At 41.2% G+C, this 18,039-nt stretch overlaps 1 protein-coding gene across 3 annotated transcripts in view; it reads right to left on the bottom strand.

Moving 5' to 3' along the window:
- Nucleotides 1-7,498, bottom strand: part of gfra4b (GDNF family receptor alpha 4b) — a 36,956-nt gene extending 29,458 nt beyond the window's left edge. For all 3 annotated transcript variants that reach the window (XM_089016678.1, XM_089016688.1, XM_089016697.1), the window contains exon 1: nucleotides 7,009-7,498. In XM_089016678.1, coding sequence (XP_088872804.1) covers nucleotides 7,009-7,051 — 43 coding nt within the window. In that variant the 5' untranslated portion in view covers nucleotides 7,052-7,498. The remainder of the gene's footprint in view (nucleotides 1-7,008) is intronic.
- Between the last annotated feature and the right edge of the window lie 10,541 nt (nucleotides 7,499-18,039).

Below are 18,039 nucleotides of genomic sequence, written 5' to 3'. Positions count from 1 at the left end.
ACTACCCTCATACTACTTTTTTTAGCTCATAATGAATAAAATAGACTACCGGGATGATATGACAGGGAAACTTTCATTCATAAAACAAGAAGTCAAGTAAAAAAATATGGTTTCCAATAATGTGTCCTATCTGTCTCCACTTTGGACTAAACCTGTTTTTATCCATCACAGGTGAGAGTGCACATATTTTGCCACATGGCCTAAGAGCTCAGTTTGGGGACATCACATGTCCAAATCCCAGAACAGGTGAGCTGTGATTGGTCATTCCCTGAGCCTTTTATTCAGCGCACCCCGAAATATGGATACTAACTGGTGAATTTTTCTGTTTCATTTGTTTTCCATAAATGCGTTATTCATCAGAATACCATGTTTGGACTAGTAGCACGGGGGGCCTGGTAGTCAAGTGATTAGCACACCGATTTCACAGTGCAGAGGTCATGAGTTCAAGACCCGGTCCAGCCTCCCTGTTTGGAGTTTGCATGTTCTCCCCAGGCCTGTGTGGGTTTCCTCCGGGTCCTCCAGTTTCCTCCCACGTTCCAAAAAGATGCATGGCAGGCTGATTGAACACTCCAAATTGTCCCTAGGTGTGAGTGAGAGTGCGTATGGTTGTTTGTCTCTGTGTACCCTGCGATTGGCTGGCGACCAATTCAGGGTATCCCCAGCCGAATGCCCAAAGACGGCTGGGATAGACTCAAGCAACCCCTGCGACTCTAGTGAGAATAAATCAATCTGGAAAATGGATGGATGGATGGATGGATAGACTAATAGGACCACATAAAACATATTATTGTTCAGACTTGAATTCCCCTTCAAATCGTCAACTGCTGAGGCCATCTGTACATCACTGCATAGTGACAGAGCACAATTTGCCTAAGCACGTAATAAACTCTCCAGAAAGACTCAAAGCAAGGATTTTTAAATATGGCAATGCAGTATACAGTGTTTCACAGAAGGGTGTACACACTTTGTCGTTTTGTAAATGTTTGACTAAGATTCATTGCATTCACAGCACTGAATAGATGACACTTAAAACAATGTGAAGTGTACGACTTGTTCAAAAGTATGAATTTACTATCCTCTTCAAACGAACGTGACAGATTGCCATGAGTGGCTATGTATTATCTTCTTTACATAACGTCGGCCCCCAAAGCAGGATTTGGAATGTTTACAAAAAAATTAATGGGTGTACTCACTGTTTCTTATGCCTCAATGTCATTTACTGGGTATTGATAAACAGATTCCGTCACGATCAAATAAAAGAAGCCCCTTGACAGTAATAATCAGGTTGTGACATGCTTTGCATCAATGTGTGTCACTCATCTTTGTGTTATGATTGAAGACATTGCCGAGGCAGATGATGATGATGTGAGGCATTGAATATAATGACACCGTGAAAGGTCAAAGCTGCGAAACGGACATCGGATGAATGCGGCCCCGCTGCAGACTTTGCAGCCTTAATTATTGAACACTTTTTAAGAGCTCTGACTGGAGAAGACGAAGAGCCTTTCTGTCTCGAAAGCTTTTAACTCCACTGTTGCGCGAGTGAATGAATGTCACTAAGCTACTGTGTATTGATAGATGGCATGCTCACATCCTTGTTTAATCTTTAGTTCCTGCTCGTGAGACGTACACAAGGCCCTGGTGGTCTCATAATCAGCTCAGTTAAAAGTTTCGGAAAGACGCCAGATACTATAAGGACGGACGTTTGCTTGTTATAGCTGTTTGCCAGGTACTATAAGGACGGGCGTTTGCTTGTTATAGCTGTTTGTTACAATCCTAAAATGTATTAAAGCGGGCAGGGGGGCTTTCTAAATCCTTGTCCACAAATAGATGGCTCCCTGGAGTGCCTTGCTTATCCAGCCAGCCATCCATCCATCCATCCATTCATCAAGTGTGAGATTACACAATCAAGTACATCTTGTGTAAGCATTAGGGAGGAAATATGTCTCGAAGTGGGTCATTTTTAATTATTGCCGGATTGTGACAGTTTACCTAATTTACAAAACATCAGCCCCAACCGTGACCTGGCAGGTAGGCGTAGCAAGGACTTTTGTGTTTGACAATGTATCTGCTGCATGAGCCACATGCTGTTCAAAAACACTTGAGGGAAATATGGTTGAGGTTCTATAGTCGTGTGGTTAGCACTACGACTTTATAGTGCAGAGGTTGTAAGTTCAAAACCCTCACTGTGTGGAGTTTGTATGTTCTCCCCGGGCCCGCGTGGGTTCTCTCCGAGTCCTCCGGTTTCCTCCCACGTTTCAGAAACATGCATGGCAGGCTGATGGAAGACTTTTAAAATTATTCTTAGGTATGAATGTGAGAGCAAGTATGGTTGTTTGTCTGCTTGCCCTGCAATTGGCCTGCAACCAATACCTTTATGAGCTTAAGCACAAGTCCTACAATATGAGGACACTACATCTTTAATGGTTTTAATTAGCTTTCCTTTTGAATGAGCCTACCCTAATGTGTACCCTAATGTGTGCATCCGCATTTATGGATTATTCTTAGGCATTGACGCCCACTATCCACATTTATGTTATATGTTATCATATATTTATGAATGAAAGACATCTGAAATCCACCACAGATGTTTGCAGATCTGTTTCCTTGCATCTTGTTCAAATTCACCAAACTCATGTCAGATCACCTGTCAAACATGCACCAGCACGGAAATCTCGTCCGAGTAGGCCAAGAGCTGACACTGCCTTTTTTTGCCAGCAGACTGTCACATCTCCAACGGCACTCCCGATATTATGCAGGCATGCCAGCTTGGCGGACACCCGATGTCAGGATCCAGCGAGCACTTACGCCTTGCCACAGATCCAATATTTCCAAAAAATAGAGCTCCTAGTGTCCAATTTAGGTTCACCAGTGATGAAAAACTGTCATTTCACGATTCCGCAACACTACATTACGTTGCCCACGAATCTCATATTGCATACAGGTATTTAGTGTAATGTATTATTATTATAAAGAGGTTACAAATGCATATTTAACCCTTTCAGAATCAGAAAGCCTTTAATAGTCCCACAATGGGGACATTTTCATTGACAGCGGTTAATACAGTGGACAGTTCATCATAATTTATGACAAATGCCTTTGAGGGGGTCAAGCCATGGTATGCTTGGTAATGACATGCTCTGCGGTATTTATCTATCACCGCTACAGATACGGGTCACATCCCACAATGTCAAAGCTATAAAGCTAAAAAATACAGTTTGGCTGGTGAGACACTACGAACCAGGGTTATCCTGACCCGGAGGGCGGCCGTCTTGCCTGTTTTGCATCTCTCTTGGCTGCAAAACACCTGGTTCAGATGATCAACTCATCAGCAAGCTCCAAAGCAGCATCAAAATGGTCATGATGATCAGGTGTGTTGCCCCTGATAGAGCTGGAAAGCAAGCAGGACAGTGGCCTTTGGGGACCAGGTTCGGACACCCCTGCTATAGAACCATGTTGCATTATACATGACCCGTGTTCCGTATGATCTGAACTCCTGTCTCCATGCCAGTCTTAACACATATTGATTAGCCCAGAGCGGTGACATGTTTGTGTTCAAGTACTTAATCATTTACAGAGTAGTATGCTCAAATAATAATAGTAGTATCCATCGTGTTACACAATTGCATTAGGTGACTATCGAGAAACTAGTTTGAAAGACAAGAGAAAATTATTACCGTGTTTTCCGTACTATAAGGTGCACCCAAAAGCCTTTCTTCAAAAGATGACCCTGTGCCTTATATGCAGGTGCGCCTTATAGGTGAGATCTAGCCACACGAGGTCTCGCAACTACTGTCAGCACCCACCGACTCAACCACCCAACCATCCCCTCCTCCCTAAAAGAAGTACAGTGATACCTCGGTTCTCGACCATAATTCGTTCCAGGACCCTGTTCGAAAAGCGATTTGTTCGAACACCGAAAGCATCTCTTTACTCTTGTCACTTGCGAGTTGACAGCGGGGGGGGGGGGCTGCCTCTCCCGGCCACCCTCCACCTGCTGTCAATTCTCTAATCACGGACACGAGGCATTTATACGGTTCGCGATCACCTCGCCAATGCCGGATGATTGACTCACCTCGCCACCGTACCTGGACTCTTCCTTCGATGCGCGAGTGTATCCGGTCCGAGGTATTTTCCCTGCGAGTCAGCTGCCGTCACTCTCGCTCGGAACGTGACAGCTACGGATGACTCGGCTACAGGATGTTCTTTTCTCTTAAAAAATCTATCCAATGACACTTGCTCTCACTCCCACAGCCACATCACTAGATTTCACAGCCTTCTTATTCTTTAATATCGTACTGATCGTAGATTTCACCATGCTGTATTCCCTAGCCAGATCAGACACTCGCAGACACTTCATATTTTGCGATTATTTCTTTCTTAAATGCAATAGTTGTACGCACTACTTTTCTTTTGTCACTTTTAGCAGCACTTACTTTATTTGGAGGCATGATTAGGGGCTAAAACTCTTCGTACACCTATATTAAACGCTAGAGCAAAACGCAGCACGTCCGCAAGCGACAACAGTTGGTCACGGAGAGAGCGATACACCCGTACGCCGCTCAGCACCCCACCCTCGCGTACGCACTCACGCGTCGTATTGGCGTTCGAACATCCGATTGGTGTTCGAACTACGAAGCAAGAATATCTCGAATATTTTGTTCAAACTCCAATTTGTTCGAACTGTGAGGCGTTCGACAACCGAGGTACCACTGTATTGCGTTACCCAAGCCTTTATTTACTGCAGCACCTTATAATGTGGTTTGCATTATATTTGGATAACTTTTATCAATGTATATATCATAATTGGATTTTTTAATGTAATGCACCTTATATATTGAAAAGTTTTGAAAATAGACTATTCGTTGGGGGTGCGTCTTATACACCAGAAAATACAGTAATTTTTTAAGGGTCACATATAATGCTGTGTAGGTTCGAGTGATCACTGATACCCTGTAAAATGAAAATAAATGTGTATTATGAAATTTATATAAAGAGGATTGTTAACATCCTTCTTAAATTTAAACAATCCACAATGATGCTGTGATGATGCTGTGATGTGTTCAACAATGATACACTTAATTTCTATTTCCATTTCAACAACAAAGAGCTCTAAATCAGCCATGGCATCCAGGGACTGCACTTTTCATTAGGTAGATTTTTTTCCCACCTCCACACTCTTCTGCCTTTCTCTCTGCGACTGCTGACACTCGCAGGTGTCAACAAGGCACTCTAAAGTAGCCACATCAATATGAAGACCCAGTCCATGTGCTAGCTGTCATGTCACTCCCCCCCACAAAAAAATAAATAAATGGTGAAAAACAATTTAGCATGATAGCTTCACCATATTTCACATATTTTGCACTTATGCACGTATGTTGTCCTTATATTTAATATAAAAGGCATATTTGTCATACAGTACTTCCAATTTGGATGTGCGTGGTTATCTGAGCCCTTATTAGCAATGTTAAAAAATGTTAATAAGCCCATTCAGCATGAACATTTCCCATGACTGCTTTGGACCTTCTGAAGTTGTATGTTGATTTATGATGCATTCATTGTGTATGTGAACGACTACACAGCTTTTTCTATAGCCTTTACTTTTCCATTTATTTGTGTCTGTTATGTACAGTACTGTGATTGGGCGGTATGTGTATGAGTGATGATGTCTCGCCAAACGTGAACTGGTTCAAGGGACAAGTTATCAACCATTACTTAATCCCATAAAACTCTCAATGTTTTTTTATTCGTGTTCTATTGGTAATGCTTAAAATTCATAACAAATACCAAAGGTAATATCTACCCTTTAACATTTAACTTGCGGGATCTCCAGGGAATTTGCTATCAAACCAAAAATAATCACACACTCGACGATTTGTACTTAATTCCATATAATTTACAGCTTCGGTGTGAATTTGTCAATGTACCCGCCTATGCGCATTTATCATCACGGCGATAACATCAAAGCTCGCCTCGCAGATTACTCGCCGGAGGATCGACTTCATTTTTCATAACAGCCACCTCAACAGTGAGCAGCATAAACTCTGTCCTGCGCATTGCAAGAACTGACCCTCCACTTGATCAATGTCTGCACTCTGGGACCTCCCGCAGTTTGAGTTCCAGACAACTTCAATGCAAAACGAACACAGTTTCATTTGATTCATGATGTTATCGAAGTCTTTGCGCTGCTATTTGCTTTTGGTAGATGACCTAATCATTGTCAAGGGGTATATGGGGTGTCATATACAAACGTGGATCTCCAAATTTGCTCTGAGAGAATAGCTCCAGTGTGTACCCTGTGACAAGGTTGGCATAGGTTTCAACTCACCACAATTCGTTTTGGGACAAGTGCTATTGAAAACGATGGATGGGTTTCCAGATACGACTGCTGTGTCCTTACAAATTTAATGAGGGAATTTGATAAGACTTAAAATATGAACATTTTAGGTTAAATTAGCTTTTCAGAACACCTTCTCCTCTGATGTTTGACCGGACCAAATGCACATGTGGGCAAGGTGCCTCAGGTTGTCCACCCCTGCATGTAGGGGCTTATCTCACTAAACACACGGACTTATCTTTAATTATTTGTAGCATGTATGACATGGACACACTTCACAGAAAATGAGACACACCACTGTGGACGGCTGCCTACCCATAAAACAAAATAAATTAAAAAAATCAATAGTACACCTACTTTCAATTATACAGAGAGCAGGTGTCACTTTAATACTGCATGGGGATTCTTTATCGGAATAAACAATTCAGCACAGCATAAATAATTAGCATTGTGATCATAATAAAACTGGGAGTTAATCAAAGCAGATGTAATTCATAATACAGCAGTTTAGAATAAAACGTACAAGCAGGAAATGAAAAATATAAGTCATAATAAAAATGAATACAACAAAAAAATACAATTGATTAAAGGAAATACATAGGATATATTTGGTATGTAATTTTTCAGTGTTCGGCTAAATTAAAGTCATTTTAGTTATTCAATCCACTTACCAGAAGTTGTGAGATGGAGAAGATAAAGTCCCCACAGGTGCATCTTTCTGCGCCAAATGACGATCTTTCCCCCCTTTGGAATAATAAACGCTTGAGGACCTTTCACCTTGAAACTGGCAGTTAGTCGAAGAGATGTAGGGATCCACACACGCACATTATTATGAATCTAATGATTGCTGCTAGAAGAATGACACGCAATCTCCCAAAAGCCTTGAACTCGTCGTTCGGTCGCCTTTTAAGGTGGTAGAGTCCCTTCAGTCGACCCCAAATAATGACTGTTGGTTGCGCATTTCAAACCGCCCGTGTGAAGGATGAGTGGAAGTTCCACTGCGTGCCTTCTCGCTCACAGCGCGCGTGTGTGTGAGTGAGTGAGAGTGGGAGTGGAAAGGAAAGTGGGAATAGGACAGCTGCAATCGCACGAGTCTCGCTGAAGAGGATGAAAAGATGATCAAAATGTCCACTGGCCACAAACGTGTTAGCTACACCAGCTTCACAGTCCGATGACATTCAGTAGAAGAGTTGTCTTGAAAAGTCTTCCCTTTTATAGCGAGAGGGGGGGATATGGGGAGAGGAGAGAGGGGGAAAGAGAGAGGGAGGGAGATAAAGAAAGAGAGAGAGAGAGAGAGAGAGAGAGAGAGAGAGAGAGAGAGAGAGAGAGAGAGAGAGCGCACGTGTGTGTGCGTGTGTGTGTGTGTGTGTGTGTGTGTGTGTGTGTGTGTGTGTGTGTGTGTGTGTGTGTGTGTGAGAGAGAGAGAGACAGAGAGAGAGAGTGATGTAGATGACAGAAAGTGGAAGAGAGAGAGATAAAGTGAGAGAAAGAGGGAGGGGAGAGAGATAAAGTGAGAGAAAGAAAGAGAGCAGAGTGGGAGAGGGAAAGGGGGAGAGAGGCATGTGTGAGAGAGAGAGAGAGAGAGAGAGAGAGAGAGAGAGAGAGAGAGAGAGAGAGATGAAAAGAGAGAGAGAGGGAGAGAGAATTGGCTGCGATGTTTTCCAATAAACTGGAACTGGATGATTTCCAAAAAAAGTACATATACAGTATTTCTAATGTCTATTCTTAAATGTGTAGATTTGATTAAATTATTTTGTTAGTCTCACACTGGAGAAATTTATATTTCACAACAGCAAAGTGATGAAAGGAAAGGAAGAAGTAGAAAAACAAAATACATGACCTGCTGTAAAGGCAGCCACTCTTGTGGTGCCATCTTGAAGTCAAAACAACAACAAAAAACAAAATAACAAATAATGTGACACAACACAAAAGACATAGTTTTCAATCTTAAGCACTTTCTGCACCCTCTTTGTTACATGTAGTTCTAGATGAAAGACGAGAGGATCAAAGCGTCCTTTTGACCAGTGGATCAGGGACGTCATGCTGAAATGTGCACGTCTACTACAAGCTAAATGTTGAAAGCAAACACGAAGCTGTAGCATCCATTGATGAAAATAAATTGTCTCACATCCCCTGCCCCATGTAAATCCACTTCAATTCCAAGCCGCGGCCGTTCCACATCTACATCGGCGCTCTGTGTTGACGCACGGTTGTACAGTGTACGGTTCGTAAAGGATTTGCAATGGTGATGTTTTCTTTCCATTCAATGAAAAGGTTTTTTCAGCCGTCATCTATACTTCTTTGAAGGTGTCAGTTTCGCTCCTCATTTGAAGAGCTTTGTCAGCGAACTAAAGTTGTGCTGGTAACCCTGTCCCTATATATATCCCTAATGGACAAATGTGGCAGTGCCAGACTTCTGCTCTGAAAACTCCAGGTTGGGGGAGCAGGAGACTACTCCTTGAAGCTAATCTGATTACCTCTATAGGTCTATGCCTGGCTCCGATTGCCCCATTAGCCCTGGTATCATCTTATCAGCATAACTAAGCCTACGTGGTAACAACCTAAGAAGTCTGTTGTAAGCACATTACCAGCACAACTTTAGCTCGCTGATGAAGCTCTTCGGATGAGGCGTGAAATGTCCGAAACGTTCAAAGAAGTACAGATGACGGCTGAAGAAACCTTTTCATCTATGGACCACTCCTGTACGACCGAGACCCTACACAGACGTTTCTTGAATTCTTATTTCCTGTCAATTTAACTATAATCAATTACTGATTAACAAAAAAAAAAGACGTCACGTAGTGTTGCTATGTCAAACTGACTATCTGTTTGGATTGGATTGGATTGGATTGGATTGGATATGCCTTCATTAGTCTCACAGTGGAGAAATTTACATTTCACAGCAGCAAAGTGATCAAAGGAATGAAAGTAGAAAAACGAAATACATGAGCTGCTGGAAAGGCAGCCACTCTCGCGGCGCCGTCTTGAAGTCAAAAGAACAACAAAAAAAAAACTAAATAACAAATAATATGACAGCATAGAGACAATATGACAAAACAAAGACACAGAGAGACATTGGTTTTGTAGCTTTAAACCTGACTTCTCTAGTCCTTCATCAGCACGTCAAGGTGCTAAACTTGATAAACGTGTGTCCGTGCCAAAGAGGTGATGGTTTGTTTTTCAAAGGAAACACAAGGTTAGGCTGAATAAATTAATTTGGTGCAATTCTTTCATATATGTGCGGTCGATGAGTCATGGTCTAACATGAAGTCGGAGAGAAAATTAAACACACACACACACACACACGCACACACACAAAACTGAGCTGTAGTGGGCACCTCAGAAGAGGCAGATTTGGGCCAACCTATTCTAACCAAGGTTCCCGATACAGTTTTGAAGCCTTAGATTCTAAATTCATGCTGACAGTTCACCTCTAATTGGTCATATACAATGATATGCGGGCCATCTTCTTTTCGTTGGATCTCTTCCGAGGTCAAATATAGATAGATGGAGGTACTGAGTAGCCCAAACTGGCCATGCACACTTCCATGTTGATAAATGCAAACACATTTTCAAAAATAATGTCCTTCTGTATTTTTGTTTATGCGGTAAATACTGAAAGTACATAATTTTGAAGAAATTGTCCATAGGTGTGAGTGTGACAGTGACTGTTGTTTGTCTTTGTGTGCCCTGCGATTGGCTGGCAACCAATTCAGGGTGTCCCCCGCCTCGTGCCCGAAGACAGCTGGAATAGGCTACGGCACCCCCCGCGACCATACTGAGGAATAAGCGGTACGGAAAATGGATGGCTGGATAGTTTCATTTGCTAGTTTAGGTTCACAGAAAAAAAATATATATATATATTCGGTGAATTTGTGACTTCCATTGCTGCTGGCAAAAACAAGACAAGTATCGGATGCTAAAAATAGTACCTGGCTGACATAAAACACAGCTTGTTGCTTGCTAGTCGGCCACATTTTTTCATTGTATCGTACACAGCATGGCGAAAACACATAAACACGCAATAAAATTAGTTTACCCTGTTGGTGTGCAGTTTTACGCATATTTACAGTTCAGTATTCAGGATAATTTAAATTTTGAATCCATACTCTGTAATTAACTGCCAGATTTTTTTTTCAGCAACCTTTTCAGTATTTCAATGCGCTGTATGTTGCACTGTGGTTGAGAGCGGAAACTAATTTCATCTGTGATGTATGTTGACTATTGAGCTTATTTGATATTAAAGATGGCAGGAAACACCTGGATAATGTGATGGTATTAATTAGTGGCAAGAACTTCTATTTAAAGTCAGACCTAAAACTTTCTTTGCTACTTCACCGGTCTAAACATGGCATTGTGATTAATAGTGAAATATGTTTATCAGTAAAATATACTTGATTTTGTCCATCTCACAGAGCAGCCATTTTGCAAGTTGCTGTTTACTGAAAATGGCATCACAGTTTTTTTGGGTTCAGCTTTAGAAAACAGGATAACCATGAATGGTGGTACGTCTGTGTAAGCTCTCAGTCGTACAGGAGTGGTCCATCGATGAGAAGGTTTCTTCAGCCGTCATCTGTACAAATTTGAAGGTTTCGGACGTTTCGCCTCCGATCCAAGAGGCTTCGTCAGCGAACTAAAGATTTAGTTTGCTTTCCATGTGGTCCAAGGGTATGTGCAGTGGCAACGAATGCATTTTCAAGATACTACATCATCCGTCTAGACATCCAGAAGTTTCTAAGTGTTTTCAAAACCACTACTAAAGATTTAGTTCGCTGACGAAGCCTCTTGGATAGGAGGCGAAACATCCGAAACCTTCAAATTTGTACAGATGACGGCTGAAGAAACCATCTCATCCATGAATGGTGGTAATATTGTAAAGATTTTTGGGGGAATTACTTCCCCTGAAGTAACACATATTCACTATTAAACAGCATTGTATGCTAGGAGACAGTTTAGCTCGGTTGTCAACAGAACTGTTCTCTGCATGTGGACATTGTTGCACACATAATCATAGTTTTGAGGGATATGTTTTATTGTAACAATATCTAAGTGTCAAAATATGATATCATGAAATGAGCCTCATGATCCGATGCATATGTGGAACTGTCGCGGCTTGGAATTGAAGCGGATTTACGTTGGACAGGAAATGTGAGACAATCTCTTTTCGTCAATGGATGCTACAGCTTTGTGGTTACTTTAGCTTGTAGCAGACGTGCACATTCCGCCATGATGTCCTTAATCCACTGGTGAAAATAAAGCTTTGATCCTATCCTCTTTCATCTAGAACTGATTCATGCAACAAAGAGGGTACAGAAATAACAAATCATGTGGCACAACACAAATGACTGTGTCTTTTGTGTTGTGCCACATGATTTGTTATTTAGTTTTTTTGTTGTTGTTTTGACTTCAATATGGCACCGTGAGAGTGGCTGCCATGACAGCAGCTCCTTAATTTTATTTTTCTACTTATTCCTTTCCTCTTCCTTTCATAACTTTGCTGCTGTGTCTCAACTGCGAGACTAATAAAGGCTAATCCAATCCAATAATTGTCACAATACTATTAGGAAGTTGGCAATTTAAATAAAAGTCATGATACTGTTTATAAAGTCAGTATTGTCCCCAAAAAAATCAGATTGAAAAAATAGTGTTTTGTAACATTATATACAGTAATGTTATCATAATTACATTATATAATTACATTATATAATGTGTGATGTGATTATGATAACAATAACACATAATAATATACACTGTCTTACTGTGCCTGTCCCAAGCCCGGATAAATACAGAGGGTTGTCTCAGGAAGGGCATCCGGCATAAAAGCTTGGCCAAAACAAACATGCGAATCAAACCTCTTGTGAATCAAGTCAATTTGTGGAAGAATTAAAATGCGACACATTCCCCTCCACCTGGTGATTCGCCAGATGCATTGGCCAAAACATACCTAATTCAAATTCATTTGCACTCGTCAATTAATCAACAAATTGTACTCTTTTTTTTTCAGTTTTATACATTACTAATTTGAAGTTGGGTGTTACGAATGAACCTTTATCTTACATATTTTGAGGCTTATATGTCTTGTTTATGTTGTTTGCTTGGTATTTCAATACTCATCGAGCTTATACTGCCAGGGACAAATTCCTTCTGTGTTCTACATACTTGACCATAAAAGATAATTCTGATTCTGGAGTACAAAACCAAGTCATGTCCAGCTCAACTAGCACTCGACAATGTAAGATTGGAATTAGGTGCAATTGAGTGATGAGTAGAGTGGTTTTGAAAACACTTAGAAACAGTTCTGGATGTCGAAACAGATGATGAATAGTATCTTGAAAATAATTTGTTGCCACTGCACATACCCTTAGACCACATGGAAAGGGAAATCAGTCCCTGGTCACTCTACTGACCACCAGAGAGTCCCTGCTCCATTTGCAGAGCTGCTCGCTTTTTTGAAACAGACAGTAATTGATTTTTTTCCCACTCCCCCACTTGTGTTAAGAATTACAGTTTCGCACCATCTGTTCATTTTATGCTTCAGAAACCCTTTTCGTCAGGTAAGCCCGGATAGGCGTTTGGAGCTTGTTGACCGACCCCCTTTTAGAGCGTCTCTCCCAAACAGGCAAGCACAAAATGGAGTTTCCAGATGATTCCATGCAAACAAAGCTGGCCAGTAGCAGATAACAAAGGGTCACTATGTTGATGCAGCCAGACTTTGAGTGTGTGTGCCTGACTGCACGTGTGTATGGACGGGTCCAAAAGGATGATCCAGCTGTGTGGTCAAGACAGCGAAGGCTTCTATAGAACGTTCTTTCCCTGATGGTGTTATCTTTGATGCCACTCATGCCTTACTTACGCAAACAATTAGACGGTCTTTTTTGAACACCAGGTAAACATTCACAGTGCAGGTTGGAAAAAGTATGTGAACCCTTAGACTAATGAGCAAATTGGAGCCAGAAGTCACCAACCTGGAGTCCAACCAATGAGAAAAGATTGAAGGTGTTGGGTAAAGCTGCCCAGCCTTGGAAACAAAAAAAAAAAAAAAAAAAAAAACATCCTAGTTTGTATTTTGCTGTTTTCAAAACGCATTGTCTGATGTGAACCATGCCTAGCATAAAAGAGCTATTAGAAGACCGATAATTAACACATGCGCCATTCCCGAATTTGTTCGGTTCTTGTTTTATATAGCCAGGGGTGCCGATAAAGCGCTGGTCGGACCTCTGACAATGTTTTTCCCTTCCACATGGGGGCAGCATTTCCCTTTTTTCCGTGTTAGCGCTTTATTGCAGCTTCAGCTGTTGTTAAGGTGCTATATACAATCAATGTGTATTGTGTTGTATTTTGTACAGCTGCCCTCATTTCAAGCTTAGATACCTCCAGACCCATATGACTTGGGAATTTACCCATTTTTTCCGATGAAAGAAGCGAGACTACGGTTCCTAACACTGTAATGAATGCTTATGTCGTCCTAAAAGTCAATATTCTGTGGGTCCGGCAGTGAAAATGACAAAAACCCTGGCACTGGAGTGAACACATTTTTGCATAACATCTGTGAGTGAATGACTTCAAGTTTGGTGAAATGCATACAAATGACAAGAGTAACAAACGTATTTCTGAAGGCCACTGATGTCCAGAAAAATAAAAACAAAAAACACCGGAAATTTGCAAGAGATCACCTCTCTCTCGCTCAATGTTGGTTTGTTATTGAAGTTCTCTTTTTGCTTACTTGGACTGCGTCTGTAATGACCCTGCACCTCAACCATATTTTCTAGCTCAGTATCTTGCAATGACAATATGTAGAACAGTGCTTTAGCATCTCTGGAGGGATAGACTTACGTTTAAAAGTGGGAAGAATGGCTTTGAAATTGTGTTTTATGAGTCATTGAAGAGCAACTCCGCACACTAGGGATCTTCTACTATTTAACACTCCCCCTGAAATTTGCAGCATATGCAGTTTAGATCAACATGAGATTGAAATGAAAATATTCATGTAAACATTTAGGGCAGTGGTTCTTAAACTGGGTTTAATCGAACCCGAGTGGTTCGGTGAGTCGGTCTCAGGGGTTCGGTGGATCCTCTGCTGCACAGGTCCACCCCTTAGTCTAGTCTGCAGTAAGTGGGCACAGTCATTGAAAGAAGGGTTCGGTGAATGAGCATATGAAACTGGTGGGGTTCGGTGCCTCCAACAAGATTAAGAACCACTGATTTAGGGTATTGCGGAAGTGTACTACCAATATATTGAAGGTTAAATGATAGTCTGGTACCATATAAACACACTTTTTTCCATTTGTATTATTTCCTACTCACAGCCATTTAGAAATGATAAGGAAATAAAGAAGTGTTGCGACCAATAAAAGTTATCAGTATGGCTAGATTCTCATCAATTCCCATCTTTAGGTGTACCTGAGTTTACAAAAGTCAATTTCAGTACAACCTCATGTGTGTACTGTCCTGGCCTGCCTGGTTACATATAGTTTGTTCAGGTGTTGGCCACGTAATCAGAGATTGTTTCTCCATGTGAAGGTTCACAGGGCTAGATGAAGACCCCCTCTTCCCCACTCGGCGTACTAAAGCCCCCCCAAATGAAAAATGCAGACTCCATCTGAGTTGCTGGCAGGGATCGGTGTGCTGAGCCACAGCTAATGCACTGATGATAGCTGCCAGATCCCCTCGCATCCCTATATGGATACGGTAAGGAAAGCTCCCACTTTTTTTTGGCTTGAGGTGAAGCAGCCATTGATTTCATTTCCTTCATTGCTATCCGGACACAACATTCATGAGAGATTCGTAATTGTAGTCATCGATCTGTCACAGCGTCAGCTCGCGGGGAGGTCAAGTGGCTTTGTCGTTGCTGTCCATTTAACCAAAATACTCAGACACTCACCTCAAGATTCACAATTTCTAAGTGTCTTAGTTGTGGCATGATAACTGTGTGTCAAAATTAATGGTGGAAAAGTGGTGACGACACACCTGGAAAGGTTCTATTCTTGCTTTTCTTTCAAACCATCATTTTTAACTTGTGGAGCACATTTATAAATAACTATCAGTGGTGGGCCATCAGGGCCTGCAAGGCCTTCTTTGCTGGCCTAAACATATCTGAATCACATACAAATGTGAATTATATTTTGTCAATGAATTCTTCGATGGTTTCTTCAGCTGTCATCTGCACATTAAGAATTTGTTTAGTCTTCCCAAGGTATTGCTCTTTACAATTTTCATTCTTTCAGATGATCTACGCATTAAAATATCAGCCATTCTTAGTAGTGCCAAACCACCTCCGTCCAACATAACATTAGAGGAGAGAAAGGTGTTAACTACTCTACAAAAAGATAAGAATATTACTATTTTGCCAGCAGACAATGGTAGGTGTGCAGTGCTTCTCAACACATTGGATTATGAAGACAAAATAAATAGGTTAATCAGAGATTCTAACACTTATGGGCAACTAAATAGGGACCCTTCCAATAGATACAAGAAAGAAATGATAGACTGTCTCCAAAGTTAGAGAAAGGAAAACATATAGACAAACAGATGTATTTTAGATTATACCCGGGAGAGGCCACGCCATGTATCTATGGCCTGCCAAAAAAGTGGGGAGAAACCTTTTCATCGATGGACCACTCCTGTTTGACTGAAAGCTTACACAGACGTATCAATGAAATCTTATTAAATAATTCCAAATTGTCTTTCATTACTTTTCCCCTGTTTTGCTGCTTCCAGATGTGTTTTCGTATTGAAGCATTTGACCAATCACATTTCAGCCATGTTACCAGGGTCAGTAATCTACCAGGACGCCTTCCCAAATTAGTTCTGCAGGCCCTGAGCATAAAAATGTTGATAAAACTTGCTTTAACCAATCAGAGTTCGAGTTGGCACCCCAAGGCATGCTCGAAGGCACTGGTCAACGTCAGAGTTTTCGCAAATTATGATTGGCTAGTCACATAGTATCACTAGCCGCTAGTGATATCAGCATACTGGCCAAAGCTAGCATACTGTATCTGTAGGGAGCATTTTTTTGTTGATTTAATAGCGGTTTTGTCAGCCCACAATGGCTGACGGAGGAGAAGAAATTGATTTGGTTGGAGATTTACTGTTAAAGCTATTTTCAAGACGGACTTTTCAAAAATCGATCGACATCATTAAGAAAGGTTGGACAGCTTCGAAGCTCACTAAAATAACAAATAATTTTGCAATTTTATGAGGTTATCACATTTATAGTAAAAAAAAAAAAAAAAAGTTTAATGACAATATATCTTAAATTTCCCCAAGTCAAGTTATTTCCTGACCAACGACATCCTCTAGTGGACGTGTAGTAATTTCACACCACACTCGCAGCTGATTGATTCGGAAGTAGCACTACTGAAGGCCTCGGAGTGACATGCATGGCCTGCCACTGATAACTACTGTCTCCTTCAGTTAGTGTTTTACTGATTGCTCAAAACAGAAATCTGGAACCTATGATTTCCCACTATGTAGGAATTATCTAATGATTGCATTGTTTGTTTGAACAAATAAACATCTCCCCTTTCCCTTCAGGCAGCGGTTACAAATGTAAGCGTAGTCATATTCATTCATATACTGTCATTAAAACACACACATCAATTAATTTTACACTGAGCCAATTTGGCTAACCCAAAAATCAGCACTCATGGATGCTAATTATCTTGCTCTCTGTGCTACATACACCTCAAACACAAACATGCCACATTTTGCTCCAAATACTACACGGGGCATTTATTTTTCTGGCGAGAACATGCTCCTTTGACTTGTGTTCAATTTTGCGGGATAAAGTCATCCCCCGACTGTGCCAGAATTGACAGCAAGTGTTTTACCAGACGGTGAATGGTTTACGTTTTCCTTCTTACAGATGTTGTGCAGCCAACGCACCGCGAATATTATGCGGATATGCGGTTCTTCAACCTGTTTTGGACAACATGGGTTATCACGGAACGCAAGGAAAAGCAGTTAGAAAGGCAAGTCAAGTCTGAATTTCACAGCTCTCTTAGGTATGCAAGCAGCTTTTTTTTCTTCTCAGCTCTTGTTGCCAAAGTTACACATACGTTCCTTCAGAGGAGATACAAGCATGTCATCCCATATACTGCCATCTATAAGAGTGCCCCCCACAAAAAAAAATCCTACAAGCTAAGACCACAGAGGGGCAAATGTTCAGTGTGAGAAGACATTGCGCGAGGACTGTTGTAACTAGTCAACAATGTTGACATCCATACTGGTGCGTTTTGATTATTGACCTCATCTTTTTGCCTCAATCTTGTGAATTATGTTGCCTCTGTTTGCTTTTGTCTTATTGCCGCTTAGTCGTGCATTTGTGTCCTACTCCATGTACTGCTCATCTCAAAAGAAAAAAACATATTCCGTCCTTAAGTGCCATTAGAGGTATCGTGTGAATGTCAGAGATTTTCATCAAATGGATTTTATTGCCTTTTATAAGTGGCGGACTGTCAAGGGCTGTGAAGCCTTCTCTGCTAGCCTAAAAATATCTGAATCACAGACTGATGTTAATTCTATTTTGTCCATGAATTCTTGTGAAATAATTCTCTTTCAGCTTCCTTTCATTACTTTTCCACTGTTGCACTGCTTCTAGACGTGTGTTTTCGTGGATGCCTTCACAATCAGTTCTGCAGGCCTTATCGTATTAAATGTGGTGTCAATGACTTTGTTGCTTTAACCAATCAGATTTCGAGTTG

Source organism: Hippocampus bargibanti, linkage group LG02 (assembly GCF_051943395.1).
Source record: "Hippocampus bargibanti isolate YZ-2025 linkage group LG02, ASM5194339v1, whole genome shotgun sequence".
Classification (NCBI taxonomy): Eukaryota; Metazoa; Chordata; class Actinopteri; order Syngnathiformes; family Syngnathidae; genus Hippocampus; species Hippocampus bargibanti.
Note: the sequence above shows the minus strand (reverse complement) of the source record. Positions and strands in the feature narration are given on the sequence as shown.